This window comes from Lissotriton vulgaris, chromosome 6 (assembly GCF_964263255.1).
Source record: "Lissotriton vulgaris chromosome 6, aLisVul1.2, whole genome shotgun sequence".
Classification (NCBI taxonomy): Eukaryota; Metazoa; Chordata; class Amphibia; order Caudata; family Salamandridae; genus Lissotriton; species Lissotriton vulgaris.
In genome coordinates, this window is record NC_141694.1 from 8218229 (window position 1) to 8232628 (window position 14400).

Genomic DNA, 14400 nt, shown 5'->3' on the forward strand with positions numbered 1-14400 from the left:
GTCATCGAACCCAATCCCTCCACAGTGTCACGTATGTTTTAGAAGGATTGTCCGAGTACGTAGGTATGTTACCTTGTGCTTTTGTAGAAGATTATCATTTCTGCGAGAATTTGTGCATTATGAGCATAGCTAAAGGTTGCTTTTGTTTCATGGCTCCGCTTACACTGCTTATGTCTTTCGTTTGACGCAGCTGCTGGATTTGTTCGACAGTGAAGACCCACGAGAGAGGGATTTTCTAAAGACCATTTTGCATCGGATCTATGGGAAATTCCTAGGCCTTCGAGCGTACGTCAGGCGGCAGATCAATAATATATTTTACAGGTACGTTTCCAGGGTCGTTCACTCACAAATGCCTATTGTGGCTACTGTTTTCCTGCATATCAAAAATGTGGAATTGTAGGTATGCTGTAGCTTGACAAAGCTATGAAACTTTAAAATATGCCATTCTTTATAGCAAAAATATTCTTCCATGCTCACCTGTGCGTGCACAACCATTTTTGTATATTTTTTAATAACGTATAATGTAACCTCTGTGCCCCTTTTCATATGTTTGTCATCTTCACAAATCCCAGTCGAAGGAAACCAGCATTGATAAAGCCAGTAGCTTGGTAGCCAAACCCAAAAGTATTGGTTTTGTCAATGCTTGTTCTCTTTTGGGTCAAATGTCATTTAAGTGCACTTCTATTAATCCTGGCTGCGACTGCTCTACCCACCATTAGGCAGCTGGTTTCTTTGTCTTTTTGTTTTTGATTCTGCTTTTACTGGGGGCTAGAAATGTGACATTCAGTGCTTTCTACTGCCCGCTCTTCTGCTGTCCGTCACTGCACATTCAAAGTAACGCATACACATTCAGCTGACAGTGAATATTGACAGTTTGGGGCTTGGCGATTCTACCTTGTCACGTACGTCCTGAGCAGGCCAGAAATATCACACATTTCAGAAACGTAAAAATTCTAGAACTTGCAAGAAAAGAGAAAAAAAAAGTTGCTCCTCCAGTTACAGCTGCCGAACGTATTGCAACTTTTTTTTAACGGAAACCTCATCCTATAATTGCTAGAATAATTGCTTCGGGTCTAGTATGATCCAAGAACACTATCACTCACAGATTTCGAGAGAAGAAACCCTCTAGCTGTCTCCGTTCACCATTTAGGACCGGACTGCATGTGATGCGGGTCGGTCCGTCAGTGGTATATTATTGCATTACATATAAATTTCTATAAGGAAATGTTTACCATAATCATTTTGCTTATTCGAGTGCACCAAATCTCCCAAATAAGTTTCCTGTTCAAGAGACAATAAAACATTACATGTCACAAGTATTCGTCCCACAAGTCACGCCCTTGCATTTATTTGTAAACCCATCTCATGCAAGGGCTAGCAAGTGCCACTAATGTTTGTTTTCAAACCTTTTTACTGATTTCTAAAATGTTTTGTATACTGCCTCCCCATTGTATTAAAATATACATTGATAATTCTTTGGTGCTACATAGCTAAACACTTATCAGGTCCCAAAGGCGAGACCTATTGGCTATGCCAATGCTTGTTCTGCTTGTGACTGTTTAAATAGAACTCTTGGCATTTGTGGAATTTGTACTGTGAAAAGTGCATTTGTTTCCACCTGTGACTGTTTAACCCCTTCCATGCTCATGACAAGGTCAGCTCGTCATGAGGCACAGTGGAGCTGTGCTTATGACGAGCTGACCTTGTCATGATCCATGGACTATTTAAATTTCCAGCACAGGAGGGGAAAACCCCTAGCAGCCAAGGTGTTAAAGGTGTGTCCTAGTTTCCCCTGTACTGTGCTTAGAGCTGTCTCCCCCCCCCCCCACCCCGTTGTATTTTATTTTTAAAGTTAAAAAGGCCAAGCACACCCTCGGAGGCTAAGCAGAGTGTGTTTAAAAGTCTGCTTAATCTGCTCTATGGTTTACATTGTGTTTGTATGTAGCACTCATTTTTGGCTAGAAAAAGATGATTTAAGTGGGTGAAAAGCTTCTATTTGGGCCTTACCTGCAGGGTTAAAACCTGGGCCTGCGAAGTGGGGATTGAGTCTCTCTGTCTCCAAGGAGAGTTTTGTCTTAAGGAGCAGCTTCCCTGTCCCCAGGCCACCAGCCTGTGCTTAAGGTCACAAGCCCATTATATACGTTTGCTATTGGTTGTTACATCTGTGCTCTAATTGGTTCCTATATCTAGGGTTTCTATTGGGCTTAGGGTTCTGATTGGCTGATACGTCTGGGGTTCTGGAGAGTTCTTTGGGCTTGGGTTTCTATTGGACTTAGGGTTTGGTTTCCGATTCGCTGCTAAGACTAGGGCACTTCCTTGTTTGGGCCTAGGGCGAGAAATCTACCCTTTTATTCAATTCACTAGCACCAACCTTTAACCCATCCACAGACATATTAACACACAAAGCAAATGCACTTGGCTCATTTACTACAAACAAACCATGCACAAATTTCGTTGTCTCAACAACCACTACACAACCCCACAACCCACAAACGTACACCCTTCTACCCCAAATACCACACATTGGCAACATCACTCTCACACAAAACACCACTCTGTCCTATACCACTAACAAATACACACATCACCAACAAAACACAAAGCCACACTATACATATTGTTTAATCCAGACGGACACTCTCTTTTCATAAAGGGCACCAGCTCCACCCTCTACTTACTCCTACCAGACCCCTTTTTTAAACCAAAAACACACAATGAAACAATCCTCACACTCCAATGGACCACACAGTACCTCTTCTAGCTATCAAATCTAAGACGCACTCCTAACTCTTGTCCAGCTCCTCTCGCGCACCACATGCTCTTTTCCAAAACACATCACCATCCCATTTCTCCAGTATTAGGGTGTCTTTCATAGATTCACATGCTTGAATATTCCCTGTCATCGGAGTGGGAGTCCCACGGTAAATAAAATAGCAATAACATACTCATAATATGTATATGTAAAACATAACACATGAAATATACATTAGGAAAAAGGCAATAAATGTCCAGACATAATTCCTACATAGGAATACATGGAGAGAGAAAAAACACTTGTTGCCTATTCCTGTCATTATGCTGGTCCAAACTGTAGCCAGTCAGGTGCCAGCAGCCCTCCAGAACCTTCTCCTCAGAGCTCAGTACCTCAGATTTTCTACTGCACGTCGTGTGAAGGGAGTCTCCCTGAGCTCTGTTCAGTTTTCAACTTTTCTTCAGGTTTTTCCTATGATTTCAGAATGTTTACAAGTAAGAAGTCTTTATTTAGACCTTGCTCTTCTTGTGGAAAGCTACGCCTTTACTCTGAAGATCCACACAGTAAGTGTATTTACTGTCTTTACCCTGACCATGAGTTGGGTAAATGTAAATTCTGTAGAACTTTTTCTACAAAAACCCTTAAGGACAGGGAAGGCCGTCTCCTCCTGTGGCTTCAGAGACTTAAGTACAAGGATAATATACTTTCTGATGCCGAAAGTCTAATGTCAGGTACTTCTCATGCAGCATCTAAATGTAGTAGTGTGCAGGACTTGCCCTCTCCATTCATTAAAAAGAAGAAAATGTCTCTTTCTATGGCTCCTGCGGTGTCTTCACCTCCTCCTTCTACTTCCACGCCCACGAGACCTGGCTCTCAGGCATCTGCTGCATCTTCACTTCATGTTTCAGTGAAAAAACATGTTTATTTGTCGACTGGAGCGTTGGCGTTCGTCCCGACGATGAAATCTGCCGTCTCCGGCTCGTCGACGGCGACCGTGACGACGACGTCTGCTGCAGGATCATCGACGGCTGTCTCATTGACGTCATCATCGTCGACGAAGGTATCCCTCAGTTTAAAGACGGTCATCTACCATACCCATTGCCTCGTCGTCGACGAAGAAAACCCAAACGTCAACGACCAAATCTTCGTCTGCGAGAATTCTCAAGAAGTCAGCTTCGTCGACGGCCCCGTTGACGCGTACTCTGTCGACGAAGAAGTCTTCTTCGTCGTCGACCCCCGTCGACGGCGGTACCGTCGACGACGGATTCCTCAAGTTCGGTTCCGTCGACGCCTAGGTCATCGTCATCGTCGTCTGCTCCGTCGACGATATCTTCTACTTTTTCCTTGCTGCCACTGTCGTCCACTGGGTCTGCCACCGTCGACCCACTTCACCAGCGTCGCAGGGTGCCTGTTGACCAGCTTTCCATCACCAGTGATCCTCAGCCTCCCTCGCCCTTGTTTGCCACGGGTTCGGAGCAGGACTCTGAAGAAGATGTACACGAGTCCTTTAGGGCGGCACGCAGTCCATCGGACTTAGTCATCAAGTGCCAGGATTATGATGAGGATGATGAGGACCAATATTTCCAACAGGAGGAAACACCTATTCAAGTTCCTACTGCGACTTTGCCTCTGTCGCTCATCTCCAATCTCCAGCATATGTTGGACGACTATAATAGGCGTTTCCGCCATCTCCACAGATGTCGACAGTACCTTCTACTCTTGCGCCTGTTGAAGTTCCTGTTTCGACTTCACTGTCTACTCTGCCAACTCCTGCTCCTCAAGTGCAGACGTCAGTCCGAATACACACTACAGTGTATGCTGATGACGAATATGAGATTCCACCAGACCGCGAAGATGGTGAGGTTCGTGATGATGACGAGAATATGGCGGATTGGGATGAATACCAAATTCAGACACCGTTTCCCCCCCTCCCCCCCCCCCTTTCCCCCTTCCCCCCCCTCCGGTTACTCCAGGAGATTCTCCTCCGGTGAACATTGCTAGTTTCCATCAGCTGATGGATAGGGCGGCTCAACGCTTCAAGTTACCACGAGTCCAGAGGGAAGAGGATTGCTTCCTCTGATTTAAAAAATCAACCATTCAAGCAAGTCCATACGGTTCCAGTTATAGATTTTATTTGGAGTGAAGGGGTGAAGTTAATGCGGACGCCAAATTCCCTACCGGCACAGATGCCCCGTCTGGAAATGAAATATAAGGCGCCCGTCGGATCTCCAGTATGCCTGATTGCGCAGCCGAAGCCAGATTCGGTGGGTGCCCAGGCTGCTCGGTGTCGTTCTCGTAACCCTGCGTCTCCCGTTACTGCTCCACCGGATCGAGACGGTCGTCGCCTTGACGCTATAGGCCGCAAGTTTTCTACAATGGCCTCCACAAAAGTGAGAGCGTCTAATGCTTTGGCCATTTTGGGGCGCTGCGACCGCCAGATATGGTCAGACATGTCTGCTTTTGTAGCCCTGGTTCTGGACGCTTCCAAGGCGGAAGCCTTAAAACGTTTCCATGAAGGAGAGCGAACATCAGAGGAGATTATAGACTGTGCTTTCGATATTGCCTGCACTGGTTTCTGGAAACTCACTGGAGCGGCTGTTCTACTCAGGTAGGGTTGGTTGTGTTCCACATCCTTTTGCCAAGAGGTGCAGGCGAAGATCCTGGATATGCCGTATGACGGCGAGTCGCTTTTTGGAGCACATGTTGATGAGGCATTGCAATCCGTCAAGAAAGACACTGACACTGCTCATTCTTAAGGGACCTTAAAATTGCGGAAACCGCCTTTTCGTGGTGCACGCGGACGCGGAACCTCTTCTACTTTTCGAGGAGGAAACAATCGATATCGCTCCTACAACCAAGGCAACCAACGCTACTCAAACAACCAACAGCAGTCTTCCCGTCAGCAGTCTTCGAAATCCTACAGGGGGAAATCTTCTTACAGGGGATCTGCTCCCAAAAGACAATGACTTGCCTTTTCCCCCAAGAGTTATGTTATGTTATGTTAAATTAAATTTATTAAGCGCACGTACGCCCGTAGGCTTCATGGCGCTGTTGGAAGATTTGCAGAGACATAACATATAACAGAGAGAGGCAGAAATTAACTATGGGTAGGCTTGCCTAAAAAGCCAAGTTTTGAAAGCCTGTCTGAAAGCCAGCATGTCTTCATGAAGTCTCAGAAGAGTTGGAGGTCGAATCTCCCAGTTCTTTTCCCAATGGTCCTCCATCATTTTGGACCGTTGGGTTTTGGACATTGTAGAGAAGGGCCATGCTCTAGAGTTCATCAAACTCTCTCCTCCCACTCCACCATTGGGCCCACCACCAGCCCACATCAAGGAACTTTTCCATCAAGTTCATCTTATGATAAAGAAGGGTGCAGTCGAAGTGGTTCCCAAATCTCAAAGGGGAAGGGATTTCTATTCCCGTTTTTTCCTTCTAATCAAGAAGACAGGGGATTGGCAGCCGATATTGGATTTGCGGGCACTCAACAAGTATCTCAAGAGTCAATCCTTCCGCATGCTGACACTGGTGGAGATCTTACGCCTTCTCTCCATGGGAGTCTTCATGACTACCATCGACCTCCAAGACGCCTACTTCCATGTCCCTATTCTTCCACGACATCTGAAGTACTTGCGTTTCCGTGTGGGACGAAGAGACTTCCAGTTCAGAGTGCTGACTTTCGGCCTACGCTCTGCCCCTCGCGTCTTCATGAAGGTGTTAGCTCCTGTGGTAGCTTACCTGCGTCTCCAGGGCTAACACATTTTTCCATACCTGGACGACTGTCTCCTAAGATCAGTCTTGCACACAGCTACTTCAGGACACGAGCTTTGTCAGGAGGTATTTCGCTCCCTCTGCCTTTCCATGAACGCCGACAAGTCCCAATTAGATCCAGCTCCCTGCAGGAATTTTCTAGGAGCAACGTTGGACACTACTCTTGCAAAAGCATTTGTGTCTCAGGAGCGTCAACAAAAGATTCTTCGCTTAGTGTCCCTAATTCGGGCAAAACAGTCCGTTTCAGTCTGACTCTTGAAGTCATTTCTGGGAATGGCGTCATCGTGCATTTCATTGATCCCAAATTGCAGACTACGGACATGCCCCATTCAGGAAGAATTGGACGGACAGTCGCGCCAAGTCACCGGTTCTGTAGTAGGGGATCTCTGTGTATAGTCATAATCTAGTGCATAGTCCCGCCCATGTGCGTGGACCCGGAGCAATCAAAAATAATCTCTTAAAGTGTCGAAAAAATGCAGAACTGCACAGACACTTAAGAGAGAATTAAAGACAGATAATGCAGCCTATCAAACCAGGCTACACTGTCCAGTACTTCAACTAGAAATTCCACCAAAAATCCACAAACAGCAAAGCCTGTCCAGATTTCCCTTGCCTCAGTAGCAAAAACCCTCCGGAATGATAGAGAGGAAGACCTGGACAGACAAGCCCCATAGGCTGCCATTATGTGGCTCAGAACAGGATACTGTGCCTTTAAGAGAACTTTCCAGAACTTCACAGTATCCCAGAATGCACTGCAGGTCCCTTTTACTTTCAGTTCTTTTTTCCGGCTCCTGCAAGCAGGACCCTGGAGCATTGAGCTCTCCCTTTTCAAGGGTTTATTGGTGATTTTTCACTTTTGTTTCAAGTTGAGTGCTTTCTAAAGTACTTTAGTGCTTTTCTTCTTGGTTTTTGCACCCTTTTGATGTCAAATATGCCTGCATTATTTGACAAATGTCCGGAGTGCTCCAGGAAGAAGGCCAAATCAGATCCCCATGAGGTGTGTATCCTCTGCCTTCCCTCTTCCCATGTCCCAGAGGAGTGTGTGATTTGTCAGGGCTTCTCTGGCAGGACCCTGAAGGACAGAAAGAAGATCAGGCTTTAGGGCCTTGAGGAAAGAAGGCCGAAGGCGCACAGTGGGTCTGGAACTTCCTCTGCCCGTGCTGAGGCCTCTGGGGGGCTCTCCAGGGGCAGGAAGACCAGCAAGCGTCCCCATTCTCCGTCTGGGTCGATTGCACCGACTACGGCGTCGAGAGGGATGACTGCAGTCTGTTCTCCAGTATTTATTTATTTATGTGATTTGTTGAGCGCAAACAATTGCCCGAGGGCGTCTCGGCGCTATGGATGAGGCAGAAAGTGCAAGGAGGGATTGATTTATTGATTAAAGAGCCATGTTTTTATTTTTCTTCTGAAGATGGTCAGAGTAGGGGCGGACCTAGCATCTAAATCAAGGGAGTTCCAGAGTTTTGCAGTTGAAACGTGGAAACTGCGATCACCCCATACAACAGTTCTAGTGCGTGGAACTGTCATGTTGAAATTGTTCATAGAGCGGAGTGATCGACTGGGGACGTGAAACATGAAAGGGTCAATGAGAAAGCGCGGGCCTTGTTTGTACGCGGCTTTATAGGCTATGCAGAGTGCTTTGAACTTTATCCTATTTTTGACTGTAAGCCAGTGATAGTTTTTTATAGTGTCGGCAATGGGTTTGAATTTGGGGGTGCCGGAAAGTAATCTAGCCGCTGCGTTTTGTATAGATTGTAGCTTTTTGAGGACCTTGTTTTGGGCGTTCACTAAAAGTCCATTACAGTAGTCCACTGAGGACATGACAAATGAGGTGACCAGGGTTTTGCCGGAGTGGGAGGAAGAAGTGGGAGAATCTTTTTTATGGCTTTCAGTTTAAAGAAAGAAGATGAGACAGTGGTGTTGACATGGGCTGAATAGGAGAGTTTATTGTCTATGATTATTCCTAGGTTTTTAACCTTGGTGGCTGGGAGGGGGGGGCCTAGATTAGTGGGCCACCATGCATCTGACCAGGAAGGAGTAAGTTTGCCGAAGGTCATGACCTCTGTTTTATTAGAGTTTAATTTAAGACAGTTAGCTGACATCCAGTGACTGATGGCTAGTGTGAGAAGTTGGCCTGGTATATAATGCTCACTAATTCTAGTGATCACTTTGTACCATGCCAAGCAACCCTTATGATGATGGTTGTAATTCAACCTTGTAGACCAGTTATCCTAGTGGTAACGTGGACAAAGCAGTCTTAGGCTAAACTCTGAAAGGCATGTGAAGCCAGCTGTATTACCATACACAACCCCCTTGAATACCAAATGAAAGGGACACCACACAGATATATATTGAAAATATATATTGATTTATTAACTATAAAATCCCCTGGACTCTTTATGAGCACAGAAGCACAAGCGTTAAATCACAAGACAGTTTAAAATACACAAAAGTTGCACAATATGGATGAGCCCTAGGGGCCACCTAAACCATATACTAAGAAAGTGGTATAAGAGATACCAATAGGAAAGGGAACAGGCCTAGGGCCTTGGGAATCGCTGGAGCTATTCAAGACTAGTAGTGACTAAGTCGGGAAAGGCCCGCGGGACTCGGGATGCAGTGTTCAAAGTGCACGCACTTTCCAATGCAAAGTCTATGGTGTGTAAAAAGTACAAAGTTAGAAAGTTAGGAACCTTCCGAGTGACCCACGGAGCTGAAACTTAAGACACAGGCCCTTGAGATGTGTACCAGTGCAGGAGCACCGGCGGAGCTGAGTTACCTCACCCACAGGAAGCGGGTGCACAGGGTCGAAGTAGTGTCGGGTTTCGTCACGCTGGTCGATGGTGCTTGGAGCTGAAGATGCTGCAGGCGGCTCGATGTGAAGAGTTCCGGTGGATCCAAGGGTGGATCTGAAGATGTGAAGACCTGAAAGCAGAGGGGACAATGTTCAAAGTCACTAGCCAGTGACTACCGTGGAACCAGATTGGAACCAGGCGATGTCGGGTGCAAACAGGCGTTGTCGGGTAGCTTCTCTCTGCAGCCACGTGGACACCGGGGGTCGAGGACGTCCAGGAGTCGGTCACGAGCTGTCCCACGCAGGCTTCTCGCGGTTGGCGGTGTCGGCAACTTGATCGGAGCAAACAGGCCTTGGCAAATGCAAGCCACACAGAAGTTGAAAGATGCTTAACACTCGGACCAGCAAGGTCAGAGCAAATGCTCCTTTTTACAGGAGCTTGGGTAGGTCTGGAGCAACCAGACCTGCTGTGTAAATCGTCGGTTTCGTCGCCAAGATGGCCGACGACCACGTGGCTAGTGGCCGGGATGGCGCGTCGAGTGGCACAATGCAAAAGGGCCCCACGCAGATCGTGGAGATGCTGGAGGGCTGATCTTCGGTGCAAGGGCTGCTCGGTGGTGGGGGTTCTCTTGTCCCCAAAGCACAACGTCGAGGATGCCTCAGAAGCTGCGCAGTCAGGTTTTCGAGTGTCTTCCAAGAGGTCCGGTCCCACGTCACTCGGTGCCTCCACGGGTCCCTTCTTTGCAGGGACTGTGGATCGGGCTCTGAGAGGTCTGGGAGTCTGGTTCTTGTCGGGCTCTGGGCTCGGGCTCCGGCGGGAGGCGGCGGCAAAGCAGACGTCGAGTTGCTGGTTGGTACCTGTGTTCACAGGGTGGCCACTCCTAGGCCACAAGGTAGATTCTCTTCAGTCTTTTGAGCAGCAGAATGTCGAAGTCCAGTCGTCTTCTTAGTTTCAAGTTGATTCAGGATGATCTGCTGTGCAATGGCACTGCTCCCACTCTTATTCCCAATCTGAGGGGTGGATCACCTACTAGGTCCCTCCTCTGGGAGGAACCAGGAAGGGGGGCGGTTACACCCCCTTTCCTTTGTCCAGTTCCGCGCCATGCCTGGGTCTGGAAAGTCCCAGACCGGTTTGGACTGGCCTATGCACGGGGACACCTTGTGTGCCCCGGGCATGTCTGATTCTATTCCACCCTGTCCTACCCAATACACAAAACCCTGTCTGGGGTGGTGCTTGCACCTCCCAAGGCAGGAAACCCTTTGTCCAGGCCACCATCTGCCGAGTTTCGGTCAGCAGCAGGAGGCCAGACTCGTGTCTGTGGTGGCAGCATCCATTTTGTGATGCTGAGGCTCTGGTTAACTTTAACCGGGGTTTAAGGTTACACACATGTCGTGTCCCTCTAGAAGGGTGGAATGCTATCCCCGTCGACAGAACTGTCGAGGGGATAGTATTCCAATTCGTATGACACCTTACTCGACATGTTTTGATAAAGCCAAACCAAAGATAGCATTTAACCGCGAGGATTATAATGCACTTAAGAGTATATGGTATGGCAATATCCCGGAACAGCTTAGGGAGTGGTTCCTGACAGCTGCAGACAGGCTCAGCTCATGCTAGAGCACCATCTCACATATTTCCAAGCACTCTGCCTCCAGGATTGATGAAGCCTTCCATAGGAGTGGCTGATAGGAACATATGTGTCCAGTTTAGGGTTAGGCACAGACATACTGTACCTCAGTAAGAGGTGATTACACCAACTTACCCCAGCTGAGTGATCAGCCAGTTGTGTCAAATATGGAGGCCAGGGGTGGCACAATGCATGCTGCAGCCCCTGGTAGGCCTTGGATACACCTATGCCCTGGGTACCTATGGTACACTACTACAGGGGCTCATAAGGTGAACCGGTTCCAATTCGTAATGCACCTAAAGTGCATTGGCAGTAATTTAGAGAGAGAACAGCAGGCTGTGGGTCTGATTAGCAGGCCCACAGCCACATTAAGTCAGAAACCAGTGAGGCAAAAAGCAAAAATTTGGGGTGACCATAGGATAGCAGACCCTACTCTCCTACAGCTAGCATGCCCTGTTGGAAATTGGCGGCTATTTTTCTCCGTTCTCTTTGATTGTGAGAACCAGCTGGGTGTCGTCCGCATAGGATGTTAGGCTCATCCCCCAGTCATTAATTACCCTTGCCAGATCGGTGACATAGATATTAAATACGGTTGGACTGAGGGATGGGCCTTGGGGAACACCACAAGGTAAGGCCAGTTGTTCTGATGAGAAGGTGTCTAGCTGAACTGTCTGGGTACGGCCGGTTAGGAAAGATCTTACAAGGTCTTTAGCTTTCGCTTGGATGCCGATGGCATTGACACGGTCGATCAAGATGTTGTGATCGACCGTGTCAAAAGTCGCAGATAAGATCGAGCAGGATGAGGACTGCCGCTCCTCCTTGATCAAGTGCTTTCCTAATCTCATCGGTGGATTTGATGAGTGCGGTCTCAGTACTATGAAGTTTGCGGAAGCCAAATTGACTATCATCCAATAGAGAGTGTTGTTCTATATATTGTGGTATTTGGGAGTTCATCAATTTTTCGACTGCTTTTGCTAGGAATGGCAGACTAGCTATTGGACGATAGTTGTTGGAGTCATCCGCATCAAGGTGAGGTTTTTTGAGAAGGGGTTTAAGGATAGTATCCTTCCAGATTGCAGGGTAGACTCCGGTGCTAAACATGGTGTTGAAAATGTTAGCAAGTTGGATTGCTATGAGATCTGAAATGGGAAGGAGAATAGAGACTGGGCACGGATCCTTGGCTGATCCTGATTTGATGGTTTTCATGACTTCGGCGAATTGAGTAGGATTGATTTTGTGGAATTGTGAGAAGGTGGGGTGATTAGTGGGGGCAGCGTTAGGGCAAGGGTCCGGATAGGTTTCTAGTGAAAATTTGGCATAGATATTGTTTACCTTATCGTAGAAAACTTATTGCAAAATGCTTTAGTCGGTTTAGGGGTGGATTGGGGAGGCAGATGTGATAGTCTAGTTACCACTCTGTAAAGTTCTTTATTTGAGTTCTTGGCTTGCTCAATTTGAGATGAATAGTAGGAACTTTTAGCATGATGGATTAGGGATTTGTATAGAGACATTTCTCTCTTATAGTTTTCCTTATCTTGAGTGGAGTAGGTTTTTCTCCAATGTCTTTCTTTGTTACGACATAATTGTCTCTGCAGTCTTAGCTTTTCTGAGTACCAGGGTGCCGATGGGGTACTCCGATTTTTTGAGATGGTTTTGGTAGGTGCTAGTTTATTTAGGGTCAGAGTGAGCCAATTCGTGTATTCTGTGGCTGCGTTATTAGAGTCTCGAGGCAAGTTAGTTGCGGATGCAGAAAGCATTTCGTGAAGTTGTTTATGATCAATATTCTTCCATGATCTAAGCGTTTTAAGAGGTCGAAAATTATGTTCCTTATGGGATAGAGGGTAGGATGGAATAGTGAATACGACTGCATGGTGATCTGTCCATCCTAATGGGATGATTTCAGTGATATGTAGGTCCTTGTTGTTAGACGGACCGGGAGGGTCGGCCGAGGACAAGGGGAGAGGTCTCCGGGGAGAGCCGTCTCCAGCGATCGTACAGACAAGTAACTTCCCCCCCCACAGACGTACACCACACAATGATAAGGTTTAACGTTCTTTATAAGCAATCTTTAAGTACGGTAGAATGGTACAAGGAGGTCTGGACTCAGGGGTCCCCTCGAATCTTAGTCTCTTGGATGGGAAGGGGGTAGCGGGACAGTCTTGTTACCAATCTGGTAGATGGGATGATACGATGGATAGCTCACAATCCTCGAGCTCGGCGTTCTAGATGGTCGGGCCGCGGCGGAGCCAGCAGGTCCCGAGATGATCGAAGGTGACGACGGTCCGCGGCGGTGCCAGCAGGTCCCGGTGAAGATGGTCGTTACAACGGTCCGCGGCAGTGCCAGCAGGTCCCGACGAGGTTGAAGGATTCAGAAGGTTGCGGCAGCGCCAGCAGGCAGGACAATCGTTCGCAAGGCAGGACTACGGCAGCGCCAGTAGTCCGTCAGGGATGAGTTCGTCGCGGTGTCTCTCGACTCCAGGATACAACTGCCTTCCTGCTCTGGAGCTGCCCCAGTTATAGGTCTGGCGCCCTTTGATGTCCGGACCCTCGCACTTGGAGGTCGGGAGGTCCGGGATGAGGGAGTCCAGACACCCAGCAGGGGGGTGGAGCCAGCGCCCGGGGGAGCTGGGTGCGATCGGCACCTGGCGGGGGAGAGCCATCGACACTTCTTTCTCCCATTGACCTGTCAAGTGGGCCGTTCATCTCCTGGGTGGATGGTGGTGCCGGGATGTCGGGGCCTGGCCAGGCCCAGGGTTAGGGTCGATCTGAGGCCACGCGGCCTCGTGGTGCAGTGTCCAAGATGGCGGCCGGGCCGGCCGAGGGAGCTGGAAGGGATTCGACCATATGACACAGAGATGTCCGGGGGCAGGAGTCCCGCCTGGGACGGGTTGCGGGTTGCTTCTGTGGGTAACATCGGGAGGACCGGGGCTCGGGCCCTGTCATGCGGGGAGGAGGCAAGCCCCTCACGTGGCCTGTCCAACATGCGTCCCCCCCCAGCTGAAGGCGGGGAGAGTCACCCATCCTCTGGAGGCGTGGGTTCGAATCCCACCGCTGCCACCAATGTTAGACGGACCGGGAGGGTCGGCCGAGGACAAGGGGAGAGGTCTCCGGGGAGAGCCGTCTCCAGCGATCGTACAGACAAGTAACTTCCCCCCCCACAGACGTACACCACACAATGATAAGGTTTAACGTTCTTTATAAGCAATCTTTAAGTACGGTAGAATGGTACAAGGAGGTCTGGACTCAGGGGTCCCCTCGAATCTTAGTCTCTTGGATGGGAAGGGGGTAGCGGGACAGTCTTGTTACCAATCTGGTAGATGGGATGATACGATGGATAGCTCACAATCCTCGAGCTCGGCGTTCTAGATGGTCGGGCCGCGGCGGAGCCAGCAGGTCCCGAGATGATCGAAGGTGACGACGGTCCGCGGCGGTGCCAGCAGGTCCCGGTGAAGATGGTC

The 14400-nt window shown here is 48.5% G+C and overlaps 1 protein-coding gene across 3 annotated transcripts in view; it reads left to right on the forward strand.

Moving 5' to 3' along the window:
• Positions 1 to 14400, forward strand: part of PPP2R5D (protein phosphatase 2 regulatory subunit B'delta) — a 273958-nt gene that overhangs the window by 109565 nt on the left and 149993 nt on the right. For all 3 annotated transcript variants that reach the window (XM_086925820.1, XM_086925821.1, XM_086925822.1), the window contains one exon: positions 191 to 321. In XM_086925820.1, the coding sequence (XP_086781946.1) occupies positions 191 to 321 (131 nt within the window). The remainder of the gene's footprint in view (positions 1 to 190; positions 322 to 14400) is intronic.